Source organism: Danio rerio, chromosome 6, assembly GCF_049306965.1.
Source record: "Danio rerio strain Tuebingen ecotype United States chromosome 6, GRCz12tu, whole genome shotgun sequence".
NCBI classification, from domain to species: Eukaryota; Metazoa; Chordata; class Actinopteri; order Cypriniformes; family Danionidae; genus Danio; species Danio rerio.
Window position 1 is genome coordinate 40,572,724 of NC_133181.1, and position 23,030 is coordinate 40,595,753.

The window sequence follows — 23,030 nt, forward strand, 5'->3', positions numbered from 1 at the left end:
ATAAAACAAACTAACATACTATACAAAGTAATTAGCTGTAACATGTGGACTGCTGATCAACAAAGACAGTGAAACTGCCTTTGTTAGCATATGAGGCTACGCACCGATGTGCAGGAGATGCAGAGTAAAAGCCATTCACCCAGATCAACAGATACCTTTCCTGATTATACTCTGAGCAAAGCATTTTTGCATGCTTGGAATGTCTTAGTAGTCCATCATTAGCATAGAAGGAATAGTATATGATATTTTCTCAGCTTACAAAGTGGAGCTCCATAATTACTGATTCAGCTTTGGATAAACAAGAGTCTATTTATAAGTTGTAGATGACAACTATCATTACAACAATTAAGACAAAGAAGCTGGGTGATAATCACAGCAAACTAAAAACCAACCACTTAAGTGCTGTTTTTTACCTGTCATTCTGAGGTAAACATTTATCTTCATTCATTATGTTCAAATTTGTAATTATCCAGGGTTTGAACACTTTTCCAAAATAAGTGGATAACCAGTTTGGGTTTTCAAATCTAATCCAAAATGGCTGTGTATTATAAGATAAAGCATTTTTTTTCAATCAATATTTTCAAATGGCCGTTACATGCAACATGCCCTTTTTGCTTAGCTTATCCTTGTTTTTGCAACATTTTACTATATGGGCCTTAACAAGAACTAACATGGCAAAAACACGAGTTTAGGTTGCTTGTAAAAAAAGAAACTTAGTAAGTTTGGCATTGTAGTTGTTACCTACGTATAAACCTTTTTCATTGAATGATGCTGAGAGGATGCTCTGAACTTCGGGTTGCCAGTTTGATGCATTTAGTTCAGCAAAACGTAGTTATTTGGATAGCTCTGAAAAAGTGGTTGTAATCTGTTTTACTTGTTTTTAATGTCTCCATTCTACATGATGTCCAAGCAGTCGAGAAACACTGCAATTATTAAACAGACGTTTGACGCCTTCACTATTGCAGTCTCCATGCACGGAAAAATAAAATAAAATACTGTTTTCATTCAAAGTCCATTTTTATATTGGATTAGGTGAGAAATTATGGTTTCTGGTTTCAACGTATATTTAATTTGCCTTAAAGCAAGAAAGAAAAAGCCTAGGAAATATTAAAAGTACTAGCTTTTTCTCCAAGTAGTATTAGTACTACCCAGTAATTAATAATTAGTAGTTAGTTACACTGTTAACTCTGCTGTTGTCATTACTAAATATATTAAGTTAATATAACTTGACATTACTTAAATAAAAAATTTTGGCATTAAAACTTTAACCGGTTTGTTTAACATACTTAAACTTATTAGGCGGCAACAAACTTTTAATTAATATTTTGAATTCTCTGAACTTAGCTTTTAAATTTCTTTTAACGATTCAACATGTCTCTGTTTAAAATGACTGGCTGCACATGAAAGTCTGCCTTGACAACTATGCTGATTGGTCGATATATGTTGTGGTCATTTTGCTTGTGATGCTGAATTTTAATGAAGTGCAGCAGGACAGAGGCACTACCTGAACCCATCTGACGAAAGACAAAAGTTAAAAGTAAATATTTAAATGCTTATATACAGGTAAAGTCAGAATCATTAGCCCCCTGAATTAATAGCCCTCCTGTTTATTTATTCCATAATTTCTGTTTGATGGAGATACAATTTTTCGAAATTCGAAAATCGAAAAATAGATATAGCTTAAAGGGGTTCATAATTTTGACCTTAAATTGGTTTAAAAAAAATTAAAACCTACTTTTGTTCTAGCCAAAATAAAACAAACAAGACTTTGTCCAGAAGAAAAAAATATTATTAGACATACTGTGAAAATTTCCTTGCTCTGTTAAACATAATTTGGCAAATATTTAAAAAAGAAGAATAATTCAAAGGGGAGCTGATAATTCTGACTTCAACTTTATGTTTTACCTAATTGATATACATGCAGAGGCATTAGGGTTTACAGTATAGTAGTCATTATTAACTAGTATTATAATAACCAGAGGTTTTGATTTGAAGTCGCACCAAAGTAATTCAATTAATTTGTCTATGAAAACAATATTTTACCTTTTAGTCAATTTTTTCGTTCCCTCTCGGGGAACTATGGTTACATACGTAACCCGAGACGTTCCCCATCTAGGAAACTTCAACACTGCGTCTAACCAGAACGTTAGGGGATCACCTCTTTTATAGCGTTCTGGTTAGATGCAGTGTTGAAGTTCCCTCTCGGGGAACTATGGTTATGGTTACATACGTAACCCGAGACGTTTTTGTCAGTGTGGTGCAGCGAAGGTTTCTTTCTTTCTTTCTTTCTTTCTTTCTTTCTTTCTTTCTTTCTTTCTTTCTTTCTCTTACCAAGATAAAATACTTGATAAAGTTTAATATTAAAAGTTAAGCCAGCCATATTGAGATATTATCTTAAGAGATAAACTTCATAGGAAAAAAATGCATTAGGTCAGTTACATGGACTGTGGCTGTGCGACTGCTTTGATTATATGGAAAGATTTAATGTCACTAAGAGTAGTATTGAGATAATCAACCTCATTCAACTGTTTCAGAGCCTGTTTCAAATGCTATGCTTAGAGATTATAATTGCACAATCGCTCTGTAATTGTTGCGAATTGAGCCACTTAAATGATTCCTTTTTCAGGGTAACTCACACTATAACCACTTTTTTAACCTTTATGCAATAGCTTTTAGAAGTAATCGTGATTGCTGCCCATTGAGACCTTTTATGATCAAAGTTTCATGCTATTACCAGGCTGCAATAAGACTCCCTCTCCATGTCAAATTGTATCACTCCCTCATTTGTTTGAAGAGTCTTGGCCACGAAGGAATGCTTGTTAGAGATCGGACTACATGCTAATGGAATTCCTCTTCAGCATTCATTTAACAACAAAGAGGAACAGATTTTAAAAGTTTATCCTGATCCTGGTGTTTAAGTCACTGGTCTATTAAGGTGCCGTACTTCTAAAGGCTGTCAACTTTAGATCTTTTGTTGATTTTATGTGTGTGTGTGTGTTTCTTGGCAAATGATTAAGGGCCCATCATTGCAGATAGGGAAGACCTAGATTGATGCTATTTATAGCTCCTGCAGCAGAGTCACATTGGGAGCATGATGGATGCTGTCAGGCTTCTGTAATTAAGGGAGGGAGTTTAAGTGGCACACCTGGGTATAAAGGTTTACAGCAGTCAGAGGAAGATCAGTGTGTTAATCTGCGAGAGAAGCTTTCAGAAAAACACACATCAGTTTTGGTATTCTGTACATTATATTTGCTTAGATAGAAACTGTAACGGGTTTTTAAGGAGCCCTTAAAATGCATTAAAAAGGGTCATATTTTAGTTTTGGGGATCTCCAACAACAGGCTGATATGAATGCAAGGTTAAAAAACACTTTCATTGTCTTATAATATGCATTTATTTTTTACCTAATTATCCCAACGCCTCCCATATGATTCGTTCAGCGATTCATTTGTTCCCAAACCCCTCCTTTAAGTGAGGCTAATCTGCGCTGATTGGTTCAATGACCCAGTATGTTGTGATTGGTTGACTGTGTTCAGTGCAAGTCAGAGAGAAATGCCCACCATATCAACAATTTTGAGGTAGTCAGTGTGCAAAGAGTATGTGTGAGCCCAATGCAGGAGTGCTTTTAAACAATGCAGTTGAACACCAGCATATTGCTCGATTCTTAACTTTAAGTAAAAACAGTGACACACATTCAGTCTTAATCCACACAACAGCAAAAGCTGAACTATTTTGAAACTTGACTGCCACTCATGTGTAGGAACACCTGATGGTGGTCATCGCAACAACAAAAGTCAGTGGATCGTGAGCTCACAAACGCATTTAAATTCATAAACAAAGTAGCACGTCATGTTTTCAACATGGTTTTAGACACGATATGAGAATATAAAAAAGTTAACTAGATACAATACAATTGGTTCAGTGATTCATTTGTTACCAAACCAATTTTGAAGTAGTCAGAGTGCAGAGTGTATGTGTGTGTCCATTAAAGCAATGCAGTTTAACATAAGCATATTTGCTCTATTCTTAAATATAAGTAAAATCATTTACACTCATTAAGTATTAATCCATACAGGGGCAAAAGCTTAACTAGTTTGAAACTTGAAGTGTGTAGGAACAGCTGATGGTGGCCATAGCAACAACCAATGGCAGGAGATCGCAAGCTCACAAACTCATTTAAATTTATAACCAAAGTGGCAAGTGTCACGTTTTCAATGTTTTTTTTGACATGATATGAGAATATAAAGAGTTAACCAAATACAGTACAAGCTGCGTGGAGTGGTTATAAGTAACAAAACACAATTAAATGCATAATTTGTAAGCTAGAGAAAACAAGGAGGCAACAATTTTAATCACACTTAATTGATCCATGATCTGTGCACTGTAAAGTTCAAGCTCTGCAAAGTCCCATTCATCAAAAGTCTTTTCTGATCCTTCCTTTAACAAATGGCCAATGAATCCCCCGGTTAAGGCCTGTAGATTGCTGAAGCACTCATCAGAAAAATGACGGGAACCCAGCACAAGGGTGGGGCTATAATGCTCAGATATTTTTGCAAAAATAAACTTCAACCACTGACTCTTCACAGCCTCTTCACATGTTTGGGTAGGGTAATGAACACATTTTCAAAAACTCATAATAGTGGCTTTTTAAAGGAAGGAGCAAGGATTAATATGATTGTTGCATAGGTTGTCTGCCTTTAAAAAATAAATATATATTTTTATTGTAGTTTTTGCAGACATAGAAAAACAAGAAACAGATAGACAAACTCATCATGAAACAATAATCCTAGCAAAATGTGAAATAAAGCATGAAACAGTGGAAAATAGCCACACATATATAACCTACAAAAAGACACAGTAATGGATGTAAAGAAAGAGAAATTAAACAACATTAATAATCTTTATGGTGTTTCAGAAAAAAAAAAAAAAAGACAGGATCCTACATCTCGTCAAATTTTGCAGAGTTCCTAAAAGTGGTATATCTAATTCTTTCCAATTGTAAAGTGGAGGTGAGTACAAGAAGCCAGTCAGAAAAAAGAGCCATAACATTTTTCTTTAATAAATAAATATATATATATTTTAATTTGTTTGATATGGTATGTAAGAGTAGTTGACAGTGGCCATTGAAATATTAAAAAATATTGCATACTGTAAAGTTATTTTTTCTTGTGGCTGTTACACATTGATTCATTTTCTAATAATTCAATGTCTCAGAGCCAAATCGTCTGATTATACTACAGATAGATTTCAATAGATTTGTTTTATCCATAAAGTGCTCTTGTTTTGTTGGGTTAAACATTTAATTTGTTACGTCAAGATTTTGTTTATCTTGCAAAACACTCTTCATAAACAGTCTATTGAACTCATAACTAAGAAAGGGTAATAGAGTGTGTGTGAGAATTTCAGAGTAGGTTTGTGTGTTTGCAGTGTTGGTACTTACATTTACTATGAAGATGTATGTTTACCCTCAAGAACAGTGTCATGTACACTCTAGAAATGCAATTTTGAATTAAACATGTGTATCGGAGGCCAGCTAGTAAGTGGTGTGCAGGTAAACCTCACTCCTCTGACATCTAAAGGTGCTCTAGCTACAGATGCTAGAGGCCATGGTCTTTAGCCTCCTTGGAAGAGCAACTGACTCCCATGCGGAAAGTTGCCGGTCTGATACCAGCTCGGAGCGGGTTGGGTGGCATAGGACCGGCGGGGTTACACATGCACAGGCTTTTTTTTTTTTTCATATTGTTTTACCCATTACTTGGGTTTGTCCATATTTGACTCAGAATTGGTTTAATAAAACAACCAAGCACTTTTTTTAGAGTGTAGCTTTAGAGTTATGGAACTATTAAAAAAGTAATATGTGGAAATATGTTTCTATGGTTGTGCAAGCAAAGAGATAATGAGAAGTAGAGTGTCTGCTTTCCACTGATAGTAAAACTTATTTTAGTAGGCTGTTAAAAACTGTTAATGTATTGGTCATTGTGGGTTGTTTTTTGAAATTCTAAAAAAAAAAAAACCTGAAATCATTTGTCGTAGTAATATGAAACTATAAAGCAGCCACGACCTGCAAGGAACTATTGTCGCCATGCATTTCTCTAAGTATTTTGGACAGCTTAGATTTTTTCTGATTTTATCTGATTCATCCATTCAACAGCCTCATATTCAAATTTAAATATCACTTAAAATAGTCCAATAAAGTATGTTTGTAAATACTTTAGTTCGATTAATATGATGAAACACTTCAGAAGCTTTTAAGATGCAAGACCTCATGCCAGAAATCAGATATTTTGACACATCCAATATTTTTCCTGCCTGTTTACATTAATACCCCACCAAGATGGGAATTGTGTTTGATCATCCACTGCTTGAAACCAGCTGCCTCTCTGTTGGCGCAATGGTACCTAATTGGTTCCAAAAATACTGTAGAAAAATCTTGCAAAATAAATTTTCTTTTGTTAATTTTAGTATCAACATGCTACCAGAGTGGTTCTTTTTATTTGCTGGGTTTGAATTACCCAATTGATTCAATTAGTTACAGCCCTGTGATGCCTTCATTTAGATACAGAACAGTTATTGTTTTTTACTCTCTCTCTCTCTTACAGTTTCACTTATGTCCCCCAAGAAACTAGCTTGATCTAATGGCCTAATGTGAAACATTGTTCTTTTTCCTTTTTTGTAGTAAGTGCAATTGCTCATTGCTCTCTCTTCTCAGTATTGCACCTTCCAGTGTAGACAGCTCAGTTATAGCCCTCAGCTAGTCTACCTTCACAGATTTCTAAAAGTTCTTATATTTTTGTGATGATGATGTTGAGCAAGCTCTAATATATATATATATATATATATATATATATATATATATATATATATATATATATATATATATATATATATATATAATTTATTTCTTTTTTTTCTCCTTTCATTTCTGATAAGCCTCTACAAAGCTTACCACTCACATAGTGGAGGAAATGATGACAAAATAACAAAACAAAGCTTTGCAATAATTTTTATTACCCGCATTATGGTGGTCAGCACGCTTCTAGAATGAAAACCAAAATGAACTGTGATTTCTGAGGCACCATTTCCTAGAAATGTCACAATAAGAATTTTTCAAATTACGGGAGCTTAATTTCTCCACTTAGTGCAACTCAAAATTTCTAGTTAGTGCTAGTGAGGTCAAACTTTGTATAACTTAAAAATTAAATAGACTTGTCTTGACTTACTGTTATTACATTCATTACTGTCTAGTTACTTAATTTATAGCTACCACAACTTAATATTTCTAGTTAGATCAACTTATTATTTATCGTTCTAGTTAAATTAAATTAACTTTTTTAGTTATCTCAGCTTACATCAATCAAACTGCACTGTAAAAAATAAAATCACCATTTGTTCAGCACACTACTTTTTCTGTCATATGTACTAAGAATTGTGAATAACTATTGATCTACATAAAAATATGTTATGTCAGCAACATTCGCTAAAATATTGTCTACAGTACATGTTTACCTGAGTTTTCTGGACAAACATCTTTAGGTTGAACAGGAATGTTGATATTTAAATAAGTCACGCATGCGTGACGCAACAATTTAAAACTAAGCTTGTTTAGCTCTTGCTGGGGTGACACTGGTGCAGCGAGTAGCACAGTTGCCTCACAGCAAGAAGCTTGCTGGTTCGAGCCCTGGCTGGATCAGTTGGCATTCCTGTGTTCACGTGGGTTTCCTCCGGTTGCTTATGGTTTCACCCACAATCCAAAGACATGTGGTGCCGTGTGAATGGGTATTTGCCAGTATTGGGTTGCAGCTGGAAGGGCATCCGCTGTGTAAAACATATTCTGAATAAGTTGGCAGTTCATTCCGCTGTGGGGATCCCTGATGATTAAAAGGACTAGCTTAAGGAAAATAAATGAATGAATGAAATAGTAAGTTTGTGTTTGTCATTTTTAAGTAATTCAAGAGTTCACACTTAGCTGATGATTGAAAATAAGCTAGTTTGGCATGCTGCTCATGAGATCCTCGAGCCCGGGGCTCCTTCCTGTTGCAGGGCGAGAGGGGAATTTGAGCTCAGGTAGATCTCGAGAACCCTCCCCTCTGCTGCTTAAGGATTGCTATGAGGCTGTGTTGTTGGTGGAATTTGACTATGGTGCTGATTTGGTTTAGTCAATTTACTTATGTCTCATGTTTTGGACTGTGGAAGGAATCCGGAGGACCCGGAAAAAACCCACTCGAGCAAGGGGAGATATGAACTCCACACAGAAATCCCGACTGAGCGGGTAGAGACCTGAATCAGAGGCATTCTTGCTGTGAGGCCACAGTGCTAACCACTGGGCCGCCGTGTTGCCCTATAGAGGAAAAGAGGAGGAGAGGGGGTGGAAGGGGTTAATGATTAATAATAGGATGATATGCTAGCTAGTACTAATTACATATTTTGCAAATTTGAAAGAAATCATCCACTAAAAAAAAAAAAAAAAAAATTGATTGACTCAATTGCAGTAACTGTTGCTTCAGTAACAAGAATAACTTTATTAGTAAAATACAATAATCAACATTGCATGAATAAACAAAATTATGTTAGCTGAACAAAATATTGCTACTGAAAAGAACTAAAAAACAGTTGCTGAGACAACTAAACAAAGTTCTTACTGCATCAAGTTGCCTTATTTTTTTGTTTTCTCAACAATTAATTTTTACAGTGTGACTAAAGGTATTAAGTTAAACTGTATTACTTAAAAAAATAAATGAAACCTATTTAACCTATTAAAATAAGTTAGAACAATATAAAAATAACTGTTGTCTTGACTTATTGCTTTTACAGTGTAGTTACTTTATTTCTAGTTACCAAAATTAGTATTTCTTGTTCTCCTAACATAATTTTTATAATTTCTACAATGTATTAGTTTTAGTAAGTAGCTTAATATTATTTACTGCAAATATTCATTTTAGTCTTCATTTTTCTGGTTACCAGAACTTAATATTTCTAGTTGTCATAACTTTATTTTTCTAAGTAGTGCAACTTATTTTTTTTCCAATTACTTCTACTTAACATCTCTACTTACCACAACTTAATATTTGTACATAGTGCAACATAACTTATCTAGATTTGTCTAGTTCTCTCTTAATTTTTATAGTCACCACAACAAAAAGTTTTTCTTTAACTTACAACACATGACAATTATTAATGTTAAGATTTAGAAACATATTGTTCAGTAATTACACTTACAACCTATTTTTTGGTGTAGTATTGGTCATCCCTGTCCCCCCCATTCCCAATTAGTGTCTTTCCCCATCTGGTATAGTGAATATACTTATATTTTTGTGCTTGCAGCATGTGTGTGCGTGTGTCTGTGTGTGTGTGTGTGTGTGTGTGTGTGTGTGTGTGTGTGTGTGTGTGTGTGTCACCATGGCCTATTATACAAACAAACCCAGAGCCTGGATCACATTGTTATTCCCTGTACCATGCCAAGCCACTTTGGCCTTCAAAATCCACCATGTGCCCCCTAACACTGGCATGTAAGATAATGGTGGACGTCCAAATGACAAACCATCTGGTGTGTCCCTATTGAAGTACAGAATGGTGACGATGATGGCATTTATAATAATGTGTGAAATATCAGGTCTAATCATCACTGACCTTAATTTTCACTCAGTTCCATATCTTCGTGTGACATTGAGAAAGTCATTTTTTTCCCTCTGGTTTTAATGGATTTCTGCTTCATTTTTTTGTTGTTGCTCTGGTTCTAACTAAAAGTGGCCATTCTGATGTTTTCAGAGCCACACTAGATGAGTTTTCACAGTCATAAGGAATGTTGTGTACATCAGCAATCTTGTAGCGATAGCGGGTGAGAGTGTGGCAGATAGCTGTTCTGAACTCATCATGTTTGAGATGTTCAGGGATTTTAATACAAAATGCGCCATGTATAGCCTTGAGCAAGGAGGGATGGATAAAATGGATAAAAGTAGCTGCTATTTTCCCTCAACCCAAAACAGATTTTTCCCCAAGGTCATGCATATGGGTGCTGTAGTTCAGTGGAAAAGATCTGAGCTTGTAATTCAAAGTTTTCTGAAGCATGTTGCCATTTTTCCATAACAATACAGTTTATTTGAGGCTCAAAAATATCTGCATTTGTAAAAATTGATTTATGCACATATATTCATTATGCCGTGCCATTTACAAACTTTTAAGCATTAATATCTATGTGGTTTTATGGGTTAAGAGGGGATATTGAAGCATCATTTTATACATACATATTTGTTTCTACAAATTTAGCTAAGGCATTCAGATGGGAATGTTAATTTGGTTTTACATTGTTGTAGCCAGTGTTGGGGGTAACGTGTTATAAGTAACGTGCGATATGTAATAATATTACTTTTTTAAAGTAACAAGTAATACAGCACATTACTTTAAAAAATAAGTTATATTATTTGAGTTATTTAAAAAAAAAAGAGGAATACAAATTAGGTTGAATCACACACTCAATGAGAAAGCATGCTGCAAGGGAACAGACAGTCGGCTCACACTCATCATCATCATCCTCATCAGGTCTCCTTTTTTCACAGCAGATGAGTTAGTGTACTGTTCTAGTAACTGAATATCTAAGGATATGGGTTTATTTTGAGTCAGAGGGAGTATTTGGTATGTTAGTACTTACTGAAGACTCAAACGGCTTCACAACAACCCCACTACAGACAGTCAGAATGGCAGGTCGTAGACTTACATTTTTGCAATGGATTCTTGTTATTTTGGAGTCATTAAAAAAAAGAAGTGGATTGTTGTTTGTGTAGTTATGTATAAGTAAAACTCTTGACAACTGCAAGAAACATGACATCGAAAAAAACAAAAAAGCAAAACTTGATGCAAAGCACTTTACCACTCACCCCACCTCCAGTCAAACAACACATGACTGACATCAGTTCACGTTCTCATGGTAAAACGATTCATTCAACTGAACTAAAAAAAATTGTTATTGCTTTTATTGTTGAGGAGATGCAGCCACTGTCTAACGTTACTGTAGAAGCGACTATGTTTTGTAATATAGTAAGGTTTTTTACTCTTTTGGGAAACGATTTACACGTTTGTTAAGGCTATGTGAAGCACTTTATTCAATGTAAAAAAACTCACAGATTTATTTTGATTTGGGAATGTTTTTTTATCATCTTAAATTTTGTTATTAAAAATTTAAAATATTTAAAATCTGTTTTCGTCTTAATATAAAGTTGTTCTTGTTTGTACACTTAGACTTTACTGCAATCTTTATCTCAATTGACAATGATTTTACTTTACTAATAACACAAAGCATTCAAGCACATTACATGCTGTCTTTATTTGTATGTACAGCATGTATAATTCTGGGCTCAGAAAGTTCTCAAAATATAATTTTATCCTACATTTTTTAAAGGAAAATGTAGGTGTAGGTTCAATAGGTGGCTGGCAAATGCAGAACTTCTTTATAAAAAAGGTGAAAAAACACCTGCAAGTTCTGAAAGAGATCAAACCTCAGCCAGGTAAGAAAAAGTAACGAAAAAGGTTGGGGAGTAACTCAATATTGTAATACACTTTCAAAAGTAACTTTCCTTAACACTGGTTGTAGCATCCTTCCCTTGTTTCAACCCAAATTTGGTTTAAATATAAACAAACTCAACTACTTGATTAAAAAAAGAAAAAGTGTCCATATTTTTCCTTATTTGGTTTGAAACATTTCCACTTTTTATAATGTGAGGTTTGCAGTTTAAAAAAGACTTGCTCTAAATTTACTCATGATTAAGTCATTCAAGCTGTAGTTTTTATCTAGCAAAGAACATTTCAGTAAAGTTTACAAATGATTTTTAGCTAGAAGGACCGCCTTAATATTAATATCAGGTCATCTTTGTCCTCCACATATCCATAAAGGCCTTGTGTTACATTTGAAAAACATTTATTCACATTCCCCGTCCTTTTATTAGGCTGTTAAAAAAACATTCTTTCGTTTTCAATGGTTTATGCAATACCTAATGTGCTATTTATTCAGCCAGCTTAACAAACCACATGTGGAGCTGCTTTTCAGTTTGTAACCCTCGCAACCTTGATACTCTTTGTTTCGGTGCACATCGATTTGTCCACTTCACTACTTATGAATCAGGCACCTGGCTGCTTCATTCACATGGCTCCAATTGTGCATTAGCCACATGACCTGCCCTTGCACCCGAGATACATGCACCTGCTTTGATGTATGTCACACAATGGCAGATACAGATAATACCCACCTGTTCCCTATGCAATCCAGCATTTAGCCTTCCCACCTGCCTTCCGGATACTGAACACCTGGTTTGTGCACTGGGCCAGCTGTGGTCTTTGCCATACTTGCATAATAGTCCTTAAAATATGAGCTTTCCAATAACCTAATCTATTTTTAGAGGATGTTAAAAAGAGATGAAGTAGAAGACAGGAAGTGCTGGAGGACATTCAGATTCCAAAAGAGATTGTCTCATTTTCTTTCTCTGTGCTTTGACAGTGCCTTTTGCTCTTGATATTTTATTTGGATCACCGTTTTTGTGTTGAGGAAACAAACTAAACTAGTGATAGCTTTAGTTGTAGTTTTTATTTTGCACATGGCAGACATTTTCAAACCAAAAGGAAAAGTGTGACAGACTAAATAAAAACTCTGAGAAAAGTTTTTTTTTTTTTTTTTTTTTGTGTGTGTGCTTACGTTGTTGCTTAAAATGCTGGTCACCCATGAAAGACAAATGCATGAGAGGACAGTTCCTTTCTTTTTTTCTTTTTTGTGTGATCAGCCTTGGCTGGTGCCTGAAGCAAATGATAACACTGGTGTGATTATACCCTGGATCACAAAAGATTTCTAGAAATCATATCTTGCATGAGGCAATAGCCAAAAATATATTCTATGGGTCAAAATGAGAAAATCAATAGGATATTAGAAAGGATCATATTCAACAGTTATTTTGTAAATTTTCAACTAAATTTTTAAAACTGAATTCCAACTAATTGTTCCAACTAAATTTTTGATAAGTAGTGGGTAGGGCTAAAATGCCAAAAAAAAAAAATAATACCATGAAGTACCTTTAAAATGGCATTAGTGCAAGCTAAAGTATACATTGTATCAATTCATGATATCCCTATTGAACCTCAACAACCCTTGAGAACCCTTTTGAACGCTGTGGAAAATCAAAATTTACAATGTTTATTTTTTAGTGGACATTGTTAGTCTTTAGATGAACAATTAACCCTTTCATGTGTACGGTCACACTGGTGTGATCAACCTTGGCTGGTGCCTGAAGCGTACAATCACATCAGTGTGATTAGAACCTTCAGAATGCACATCATCAACTGCTCAAAATCAAATCTGATGGTGCATTGCTTGTCATAAATCATGAGTTATCCGTGCTTTTAAACAAATAACATTTATTTTCGTTTTCAGAAATTCACTTACACAAAATTACAAGCAAAACATACAATTTAAGGTTTGTAAAATACACACAGATGTCTATGGAGATGGCATTAATAATTAATTTTTCAATATAACTGGACGATGTGATTTGTTCATGTAAGAAACGCAGTGCTTATCTTAGGGTCGATGGGTCATGTCAAAGTCCTTTTAAGGCAAGTCATTTTACTTGGCAGCAGTCTTTGAAACACCTCTCGGCCAGTATGCTCTAGGAGTCTGTCTGAATGGAGAAACAAAAAATTCTACAAAATTACTTGGCAAGCTTATGATTACATTTCATATTAGGAATCTCCAATAAAATTAAACAACAGCTGTGTCTTTAGTCTCATGTCTAAACGTTCTAATCACACAAAATCTGCAGAAACTCACAGCTGGTCCGAGCTCCTCCCCCAGAAATTCATCAGTCTGTAGTGATTGATGATTGGCTCCTGTACTAGAAGGCGGGGCTTCATTCACCTTATTGTCCATTACACTTTTCCCTATTCAAAACTATATAGGCGACACATCTTGTGTATGCTATAGTCTTTAGTCATGTTATAAACTTGAAGCGTTGCCATGGGATCTTTAGAATGCAATGGATTATAATCCAATGTGATCTGATCTAATTCAATGGAACGGTCACAAAAAAATAAATAAATAAATAAACTCAGCTGATGTATATAAAACCGTATTTAATGTATTGTAGTGTATTCAATAATGATGTCAGTTTGACAGCCTTACCGTTAGTTTGGTACTAGGCAATGATGTAAAAAACAAAGCCCTGCCCCAACTCAATATTTTGTTTCAATTAGAAGTACATCAATCCACTGAAATAAAAGTATCAGAAACTACTGGACTTTTGTACACATCCCATCTGTGCACCTTTGTTTCTACAAAAGTTGTTTTGCTTAGTGCTTTGATTTGCAATATTTTTAGGAAACGCTGTCTCTCCTTTTCTAACTTGTTTATGTGTTTGTTCACTCTTCTTATCGTCCATTTGCTCTCCATTGGCCTCCCTCTCTATCCTTTTCAATCAGTGGCTACTTGCTCTTCTGAGCTTGTTGATTTCTTTGTGGCCCAAATGTTCTGTATTTACCCATGCACTCAGTCAGTCGGTATCCACTGAGCTGAAGGTATGCACTCGGTTTAAATGGATGTCCAGAGCTTTCATCCTCACAAGTGCTTTGTCCTCTCTCAGCATTTTTCTCACTCATTTATTCATCCCAGAATCCTTCTCTACAAGACTTTTTATTCAGCAACAAGACCTGACTGTTTTTTGAACTATCAGCGAAGTAAACAGAACAGAAATTATTAAAATTGCATGTGGAATTTTTAGTGTTCTTAGTAAAAAGAGCAAGGACTTAAATCTGCAGACTGAAGCGCAAAAAGAAAACACACATTTAACTTCTTAAAGTAAGAGTATGTAATTTTAGCTTTATAAAAAAAAAAAAACAACACGCAATAAATGCAAAGTACCACATTTTAAAAGGTAACAGAAAAAAAAAAGTAAATTAGTTTTCCATTTACTTGCTCCTGTATTGTTTTTGCGTGTCATACACTGTTTACTAAAGTATGTGCTCTAAGTCTGTCAACAAATAGGGCTCTTTTTTAATGAACTAGGTGCAAAGTCTAAAGTGCATGGTGCTAAAGCATTAAGGGTGTGTCCCAATCCACTTTTGCTATTTTGAGGACAGAAAATACGCTCTGTGCCTTGGTGCATAGTGTAACAGAGTTGTGCTTATTTTCTTAATATGGGTGTGTTTTGAGCATAACGTGCATTAAACCATCAGTCTCATCTCACGTTCCCTTTAAGAAGAGATGAAGGGAACTTCATCTCTGTTACGTTGCGTCATGGCACATTCTCTGTTACGTTGCGCCATGGCACATTTTCTATTTAAATGGCGGACTTCGTAAGTGGAAAACTGAACTCTTCACTAGCAAGAAAACAATTAAACAGACCATCTGCAGAGCGAGGATAAAAAAGCCTCCTCCATTTGGCCTCTTTACCTTCTCTTTCTCTTTACTTTTACTCTTTATTTTAGTCCTCTACTTTCATGGAGTAAGGAAAAGGTGGAAGCTCATTCCACTGAAGCCATCCATTAGGCTACATTTTTAATTTCATCTGTTAATTGCAAAGATTTGTTTCTAAACTGTTTGTAAATTCAGTTCTAATTTCCATCAAACGAATAAATGAACAATAATAATGAAGTGTGATCCAAAAAACTGAGTTATATCCAAACACACATGCCATGCTTATGCCCCATATGGTGATGCATACGTCTCTAAATCCCAATTTATGTCCAAATCCAAATTTATTAAAACAAATATGCATATAATAAATACTGAACGTGAAAATCATGCCATGAATGTCTTGCGCCTTATTGCGCTGAGTGTATGATATGACCCAAAAAGCCAAACTTAGATTCATATTAGACCACTTAATTTGTTATATAGATAAAACTCTTTATCCAAACAAATATAGTGTACATCACTTGATGCAAGTTGTCAAATTTTATACCACAATATCTTGACACTATAATGTCGTTTCAGCTAATTTTTTGATCCATTTCGGTTTTACTCTATATGATCAAGAGACAGCTACTTATAGTATTGAACAGATCACTGAACAGAACATACTGTAGATTTCGGCCTGCTCACATATTTTCTATCACTTACTGGACTACTATTATGGAGTCTACCAGCCATAAACAATATGAACTCTAAAGGAACATTCCACATTGTAGCCGTGGTATAAATGCAAAGTTGCTTGATTATTTAGTTGGAATGAGAATAAACTGTAGTTCCTATCTATGGATAGCACAATGCACGCTGGTGCATGGTCTAACAGGGTTGTGCTTATTCTCTTCATTAACTCTGTAAGAAATGATATGATCAATTAGTCCTGATAGCATATGTTTTTAGGTCAATTTAACTTATTAAACTAAGTTAATCACGTTCTAACTTAATTTTATTAGTAATACAAGCTGTATTATATCAGTTTAACATAATTTAGGTTCAACAGACTCAAAGTTAATTTGATTCAGCTTAAAATTATAAGTTATACAAAGTTTAACTTAATATTTTAGTCAGTTTGATTGATGTAAGTTGAGATGACAAGAAAAATGTATTTTATTCAACTGAAAAAATTAAGGCAGCAAGAATTTTTCTACAATGTAGCAATAATAGGCTAGAAAACAGCTTCTCCATCAGTCCAGTACATGTTGTAACTATAAGTGTCAAGCTTTAAATACATCGAAACTCTTTAAAAAACTGAGCAAAATGCTTATGGTCTAATCTGATTCAATTATCAATGCTAGGCTAGGCTAAAAGTGCTTCTGCCAGACCTGGAGATCAGCTAATATTATTTAAACCTCAGGGAGTTGTAAAATGTACCTTTTTAAATGCTGTTTTTTTTTTTTTTTTTTTTTAATATGGACACTCTTAAAGGCTTCTTTTGTGTTCCACATAAAATTAATAGCACACAGATTTGGAATGAGATGATAAGCAGTTAAAGTGACAAAATCTCATTAGTTTAGATTATTTAATGAAGGTTTTAGTCACAGAAATTGTTTTGAAAACAGATTATATAGTTTCCTGTATATTTGCTTTATACTATAGTCTATATTCCATTTTTAAACTGTCCACTTGCTATTATATTCTGTTGATTTCTTTTGTATTGATTTGCTCAACAGAGTTTCCGTGTGCAAATCTTAGTTCAACTGTTAATATGTGAGGTTGGATGGCATGCAGTATAATCCTCATGGACAGATGAGATGCAGTATGTTGAACCGAGGGTCATAGGGCCACTGATGCATGCCGATCGAGTGTGGAGATTAGGCCAGTGTCCAGTTGTAATTACAATGGTAATTCCACTATCCAGATGGATGCTTTTTGCAAGCGAGTGCATCAAGGACAGTCCACATGTCTCTGAGAGTTGACGGCTTTACAGAGGCTGAGGAAAGCAGCTTACATTAAATGGGGGACTGGTATCATCATTCTATTGCGTCTCCAGCCTTTGACTTCATCGTTAATGCCTGGAGATCATACTTTAATGCTGTTGTCCCCTGCTTTTGACTCTGCCATAATGTTTCAAAACTCACACTTTAATACCACTTGGATGAAGTGGGGAACGTGTCTGCCATGCTCCTCAGCGGGACAGCATCGAGACCCCTGCTGTTTAGATCCAATCCCAGACTCACACACAAAGAGACAGAAACGAATGCAGTGCACAAGGGGGAAATAATGCAGAACTGCCCTGAGATTGTCATTTGATAGAAAGAGGAGTGTGAATGAATCGGAGGGAGATGTTGAGGGATGAAACCTTGATGAATTTATTTCTTCTTTTAAACACAAAACAAACATTGATATCCATAGATAGAAAAAACAACAACTATGGAAGTCAATGGCTATTTTTTTTCCAAAAAACATCCTTAGCTAACTAAGGTTGCAAGTTCCGTTACAAATATAGTTCGTTGTTTTGGCGAATCCGTGGTTCTAAAGAACATTTGCAAACTGCATCGTGAACTTTTTTGCGCTACACCTCTAGAGCTGTAGTTAGAAGCATAGTTCCTAGTTATGTTCTATTCCCCATTATCCCCCTATGTCCTATTCATTTAAACATTCTAACATTTAAACTTCAAATTCAGATTTGTTGTCAAAATAACAGGCGAATGGTCAAAAGGCAGGCAGTAGACAAGGTAAAACAAACAAAACAAAGCAAGGTTCAAAAACATGGAAGGCAGTGCAAGGAAAATGCGTTGTAGTGTCACAGAAAAAGATGACAAGACTCAGCAATGAGGGTCTCAAAGTGAGCCATTTATATGTGTGTTGTAATCAGTCCATGAGCAGCATCAGCTGTGTGAGTCTAATCAATGGAGACATGAAGCAGGTGTGTGTGTTGCATGACTGGATCTTGTAGTACATATATAGGTAGATTTGTAGTCCTTAAAGTGATCTGCATGTTTACCAGCGATCTGCAGAGTCTGCATCGCTGGTGGTCTTGACAGCGATCTTCATGTTGACAATTGCAAGCAAAAGTGATGTGATAGTGACCACCAGTGTGCATACTTCATGTTTTGTTAATGTACAGTATGGCTTGCTTGGAACCACACCTGAGGTGGTACTAAAAAAGTTACTAGGTATGGAACACAGTAAAAAAGTCTGCAGCATACAGTACCATGCAGTGGAAAAGCACCAAAATAATAACATCATATATTTTTGGGATGAACTATCCCTTCAAGAGAAAAAAAAAACCTCTAAGCATCAGTATGTCAGCGCACTATTGAAAATTCTGTTCCCAAAAGTTTCACATTGAACTGAGAGGGGTTTACAGAGTTGGTAGGAACTTTCATGTTGAGACTTGAAAATCTGAATTCTCACTCTACTTCATTTCACAGGTTGGGCTTCCCTATGATGCTTATGACCTGCACAATAGGCATGTGTTACCTGCTCGCAACCCACATCGGACTTCACTGGAACACATAAACTTACCCACCACATGGGGAACCAAAAAGACTTCTGAGTTTGTGTGAGGATGTCAAATCTTGTTTGAATTCTGTTCTTCTGGGACGGATACACAAAGAGCTAAACTTCGTAGACCTGGTTCGTCCTGAGAGACTAAGCTTTACATGCAGGAGAGGTACAGAGAAGATAAACCATGGGAACATCTGATCATCTGCTGTATTCCTACACGTGTATCACACTGCTATGGTGCTACTGTTATATTACAAATGTGGAGTTTTTTTTTTTTTTTTTTGCCAAACCTGTTTGTATTTTCCACAACAACTTAACCAGAATGTATTTTTAATGCAGATATCTGCTTACAATATATTATTTATTGATGCAGAATGTGGATTGAAACATTTTCTTTTCGTTTATTCTTTTGAGGCATTTCTAGAAATGGATCCTCTATGGGCCATAATTTTATATTGGCCAAATATATCATTTATATAATTCACCTTGCTGAGATTATTAAATTGGGTAACAAGTACCAATACTTGCTCATAACTAATGGCTTATTACCTGCTTATTAATAAGACATTGCCTGTTTATTAGTATTTATAAAAAACATATTCAACATAATCATATTTCACAACCCTAGTCCTACTACACATTGCCTAATCCTAACTATTACCTAATAACACATTCAGTATTAATCCACACAGTGGCAAAAAATTTTACTATTTTGAAAATTGACCGCGCAGCTCGTGTTAAGAACGGCTGATGGTAGCCATAGCAAGGCAAACAGCAGAGGATCGCCAGCTCAGAAACGCATTTAAATTAATAAAGGAAGAAGCACGCATTGCGTTTTTAACGTGGTTTTGGACGCGTATCCATACAGATTTAACCTGAGAGATACAATACAAGCACTGATCTATAATAAATACGTGATTACAAGCCACAAATAAACACATATTTTGCAAACTACACCAAACGAGGCAACAATTTTAATGAAGCTGACATGTTATGATCCGAAGGATGGAGAAACTGGTCCAATTGAACTGTAAATGTTACTGACAAAGTCACTGTCAAAGTCTGACAAAGTCCCATAGTCTCTGCTACTTCTTTAATAGCAAATTGCCTGCGAATCCCGCGTTGCAGCATAGGTTATTGTATAAAAATATCTGAAAAATTACAGGAACAAACACAGCACTAGGTTAGCTATACTGTGGTGTTGTTGTGAAAAATGAACTTTAACCCCCCGCAGCCAGGGTTGGTGCGTCCACAGAGGGGACCCAGGCAGCCACCTGGGTGGCAGAATAGAGAGAGGGCATCTGCGACATCTCACTTTCCCTTGTGATAATACCGTTATATACCGATAATACTGTGATAATACCCCCCCCGCCCCAGTTTTTGCTGTCGTACGCGTAATCCCCGTCTCTCGATTTCACTTTCAGTTTAAGGGCAGCATGATCATCTTTTGCCTAGAGCACCAGTTCAGTTTGCTCCCGCCCTACCCGCAGCCGAATCTCTGTTACTGATCTGTCATCTTCGCGTCATGATCAGTCCTGTGATCCCCCGCACCACTGCTAATGTGTGGAGGGAAAGCGCGTGCACATTTTAACGAAACTGGAAGTACATATTTGGAAATGTACCTTATCGACGACGATGCGATCCAACAAAAGATCCGAACCCAACTCGATTCGTTTATTCTACTCTGAGTCAAATATTTCTCTAAAGAATCAATAGTTTTAAACTTGCTGCCCTTTTAGATTTAAACCTCAGCTGGATGTTTTCATTCCCTTAGAGTTGTGTTACACACTTCATGGAAGCTTATTTTCAAAAACCCATAATAGCTTTTTTTTTTTAAATGGGATTAGTCATGCCTTGCAATGCACCTTATAATAACATTTATGCTGTACTGTAAATAACTGTAACCATTGATTATAATGCATACTTATTTATTGTTATACTTACTAATGCATTAATCGTATTACATATATATTACAAATAACAATGTGTTTAATGCTCCTGGAAGTTGAATAGGTAAGTATTAATTGTGGTTACTGTTATTTAAAGTACAACATGGATGTGAAAACCTTTAATAAATGAAGGCCTCTACAATATCATGCCGTTTGTTGAAACATGACGCATAGTGTAAAAAATGTTGCCTTGCTTTTTATTTCAGCACTGTGTTCAGTCACTGTTTGTGTGCATCAAGAAGAAAACCCTGCATCTGATTGCAGGGAAAGAGTTTATGTAATCAGTGATGCATTAGAGGGCCTGTGTTTTAATCAGTTCATTCCATTTTTTAATTTGGCCATTCCAGCACTGACCTAATTAATCATTTCTACCCAAATCCTCAACCAGTAATATTAATTAAATCGGCTTTTTAAGTAAATTACTAAATGGCAGGAATGTTTTTCCTATTATCTGTGTATTAAGCCCATAGATGTTTTTTTAAGCAACCCAAAACTGAGGATTTACTTACTATTTACTCACCATCGAGTGTTTCCAAACCTTTATGGGTTTCTTTCTTCTGTTGAACACAAGGGAAGATATTTTAAAGCTTCTACAGTAGGACAAACAAATACTGTGGAAGTCAATGGTTACAGGTTTCCAACATTTTTTAAAATATCTTCTTTTGTGTTCAACAGAAATTTTTTTTAAAGGTTTGAAACAAGTAACACTAAAGTAAATGATAACAACATTTTAATGGATTTAATTTAACTATCCCTTTACACATGCATTTAAGTATTTATGTATGTGTAAATACTTAATAATATCTGCTGAATTATACTTCATGTGAATTGGATTTTAAACGACCATACCATTTTGACAAGTTTATATTTGATGATGTGTAATGTTTATTAATAACTCATTTCCCTTCCCCCTCATGGATAACTCTTTAATTTTCTCTCAATTTAAACACTTGATGATTACATGTAAAGGATGATCAGTTGGTTGCTTGTCTGTACATGTTCTGTAACTGGGAATAACACATGTTGCACAGTAAAAAAAATACATAAGCAGCACCAAACCATCACACTTTTTGACTGAGTGGCTTTTATAATTTCATGCATCAGTTTCATATCCAAATGTCTGAACACATCAGACAAAACATCTTTAATTTTTAATATACTTACTTACTCCCAGGGCCATTTATATCGAAGTTGATACTGAGCTACACCACGCTGGTGTTTCTTAACATCAAATTTTTACGAGGTGGGTCATTAGCCCAACGCTCAACCCCCAATCTGGAGGACCAGGACATACACATACACTGCAGACAATTTAGCTTACCCAATTCACTCATAGCACATGTCTTTGGACTTGTGGGAGAAACAAGAGCACCTGGAGGAAACCCCACAAACACGGGAAGAACATACAAACTCCAAAGGGAAATGCCAACTGACCTAGCCGGGGCTTAAACCAGCAACCTTCATGCTATGAGATGACAGCGCTACCCCCTGCGCCAACGTGTCACCTATGATCCTTATTATACAGTTTCTAAAACATTACAATTTAAATATTATTAAATTAAATTAATTATAGTATTAAGACCTGTTTAACATTACATTGCTTTACTTTTCATTAATGTTGCTATTGTTTCTAGCATGTTAAGCGAGCTAGCCTGTCTAGCATATTATTGATCTAATCTTTTTTACTTTTACATTGTCATTTAGCAGATGCTTTTTTTCCAAAGCGACTTACAATTGAACTAATGCATTGCTTACCTGCCATTAGCACGGTTAGGACACTACTAAAAAATTAACATGTTGCTAAGATGTCCTTTACATGTTTACAATGTTGCTAGCATGAATTTGTTGCCTGCATAGCATGATAAAAAATATGCTAGCATTAGCTTGTTGTTATTGTTTAGACACATGGCCAACACTTTTAATTGTTGCCAGCATGATTTGAACATGTTATAGCAAGCGTGAACGTTTATTATTTATTTATTTATTTATTTATTTATTTATTTATTTATTCTGACACGGACATTACAGTGGACAACCAAATGTATTTGTTTAAGTGTTTTAGCAGACTTGCTAGTTCTCAACACCTGTCAACGAGAGGCTTGACCTAAAATGAAAATAACATAGATACATATACACTATTATAAACATTAAAACACATTATAAACATTATAATTCTTTACATAAAATTGCTATAA

At 35.2% G+C, this 23,030-nt stretch overlaps 1 protein-coding gene across 1 annotated transcript in view; it reads left to right on the forward strand.

Annotated features, from left to right (window-relative positions):
* oca2 (oculocutaneous albinism II) overlaps positions 1–21,900 on the forward strand; it is a 176,523-nt gene extending 154,623 nt beyond the window's left edge. Inside the window, exon 24 of the mRNA XM_021477197.3 lies at positions 18,811–21,900. Within this exon, the coding sequence (XP_021332872.2) occupies positions 18,811–18,898 (88 nt within the window). The 3' untranslated portion in view covers positions 18,899–21,900. The remainder of the gene's footprint in view (positions 1–18,810) is intronic.
* The last annotated feature ends 1,130 nt before the right edge of the window (positions 21,901–23,030 follow it).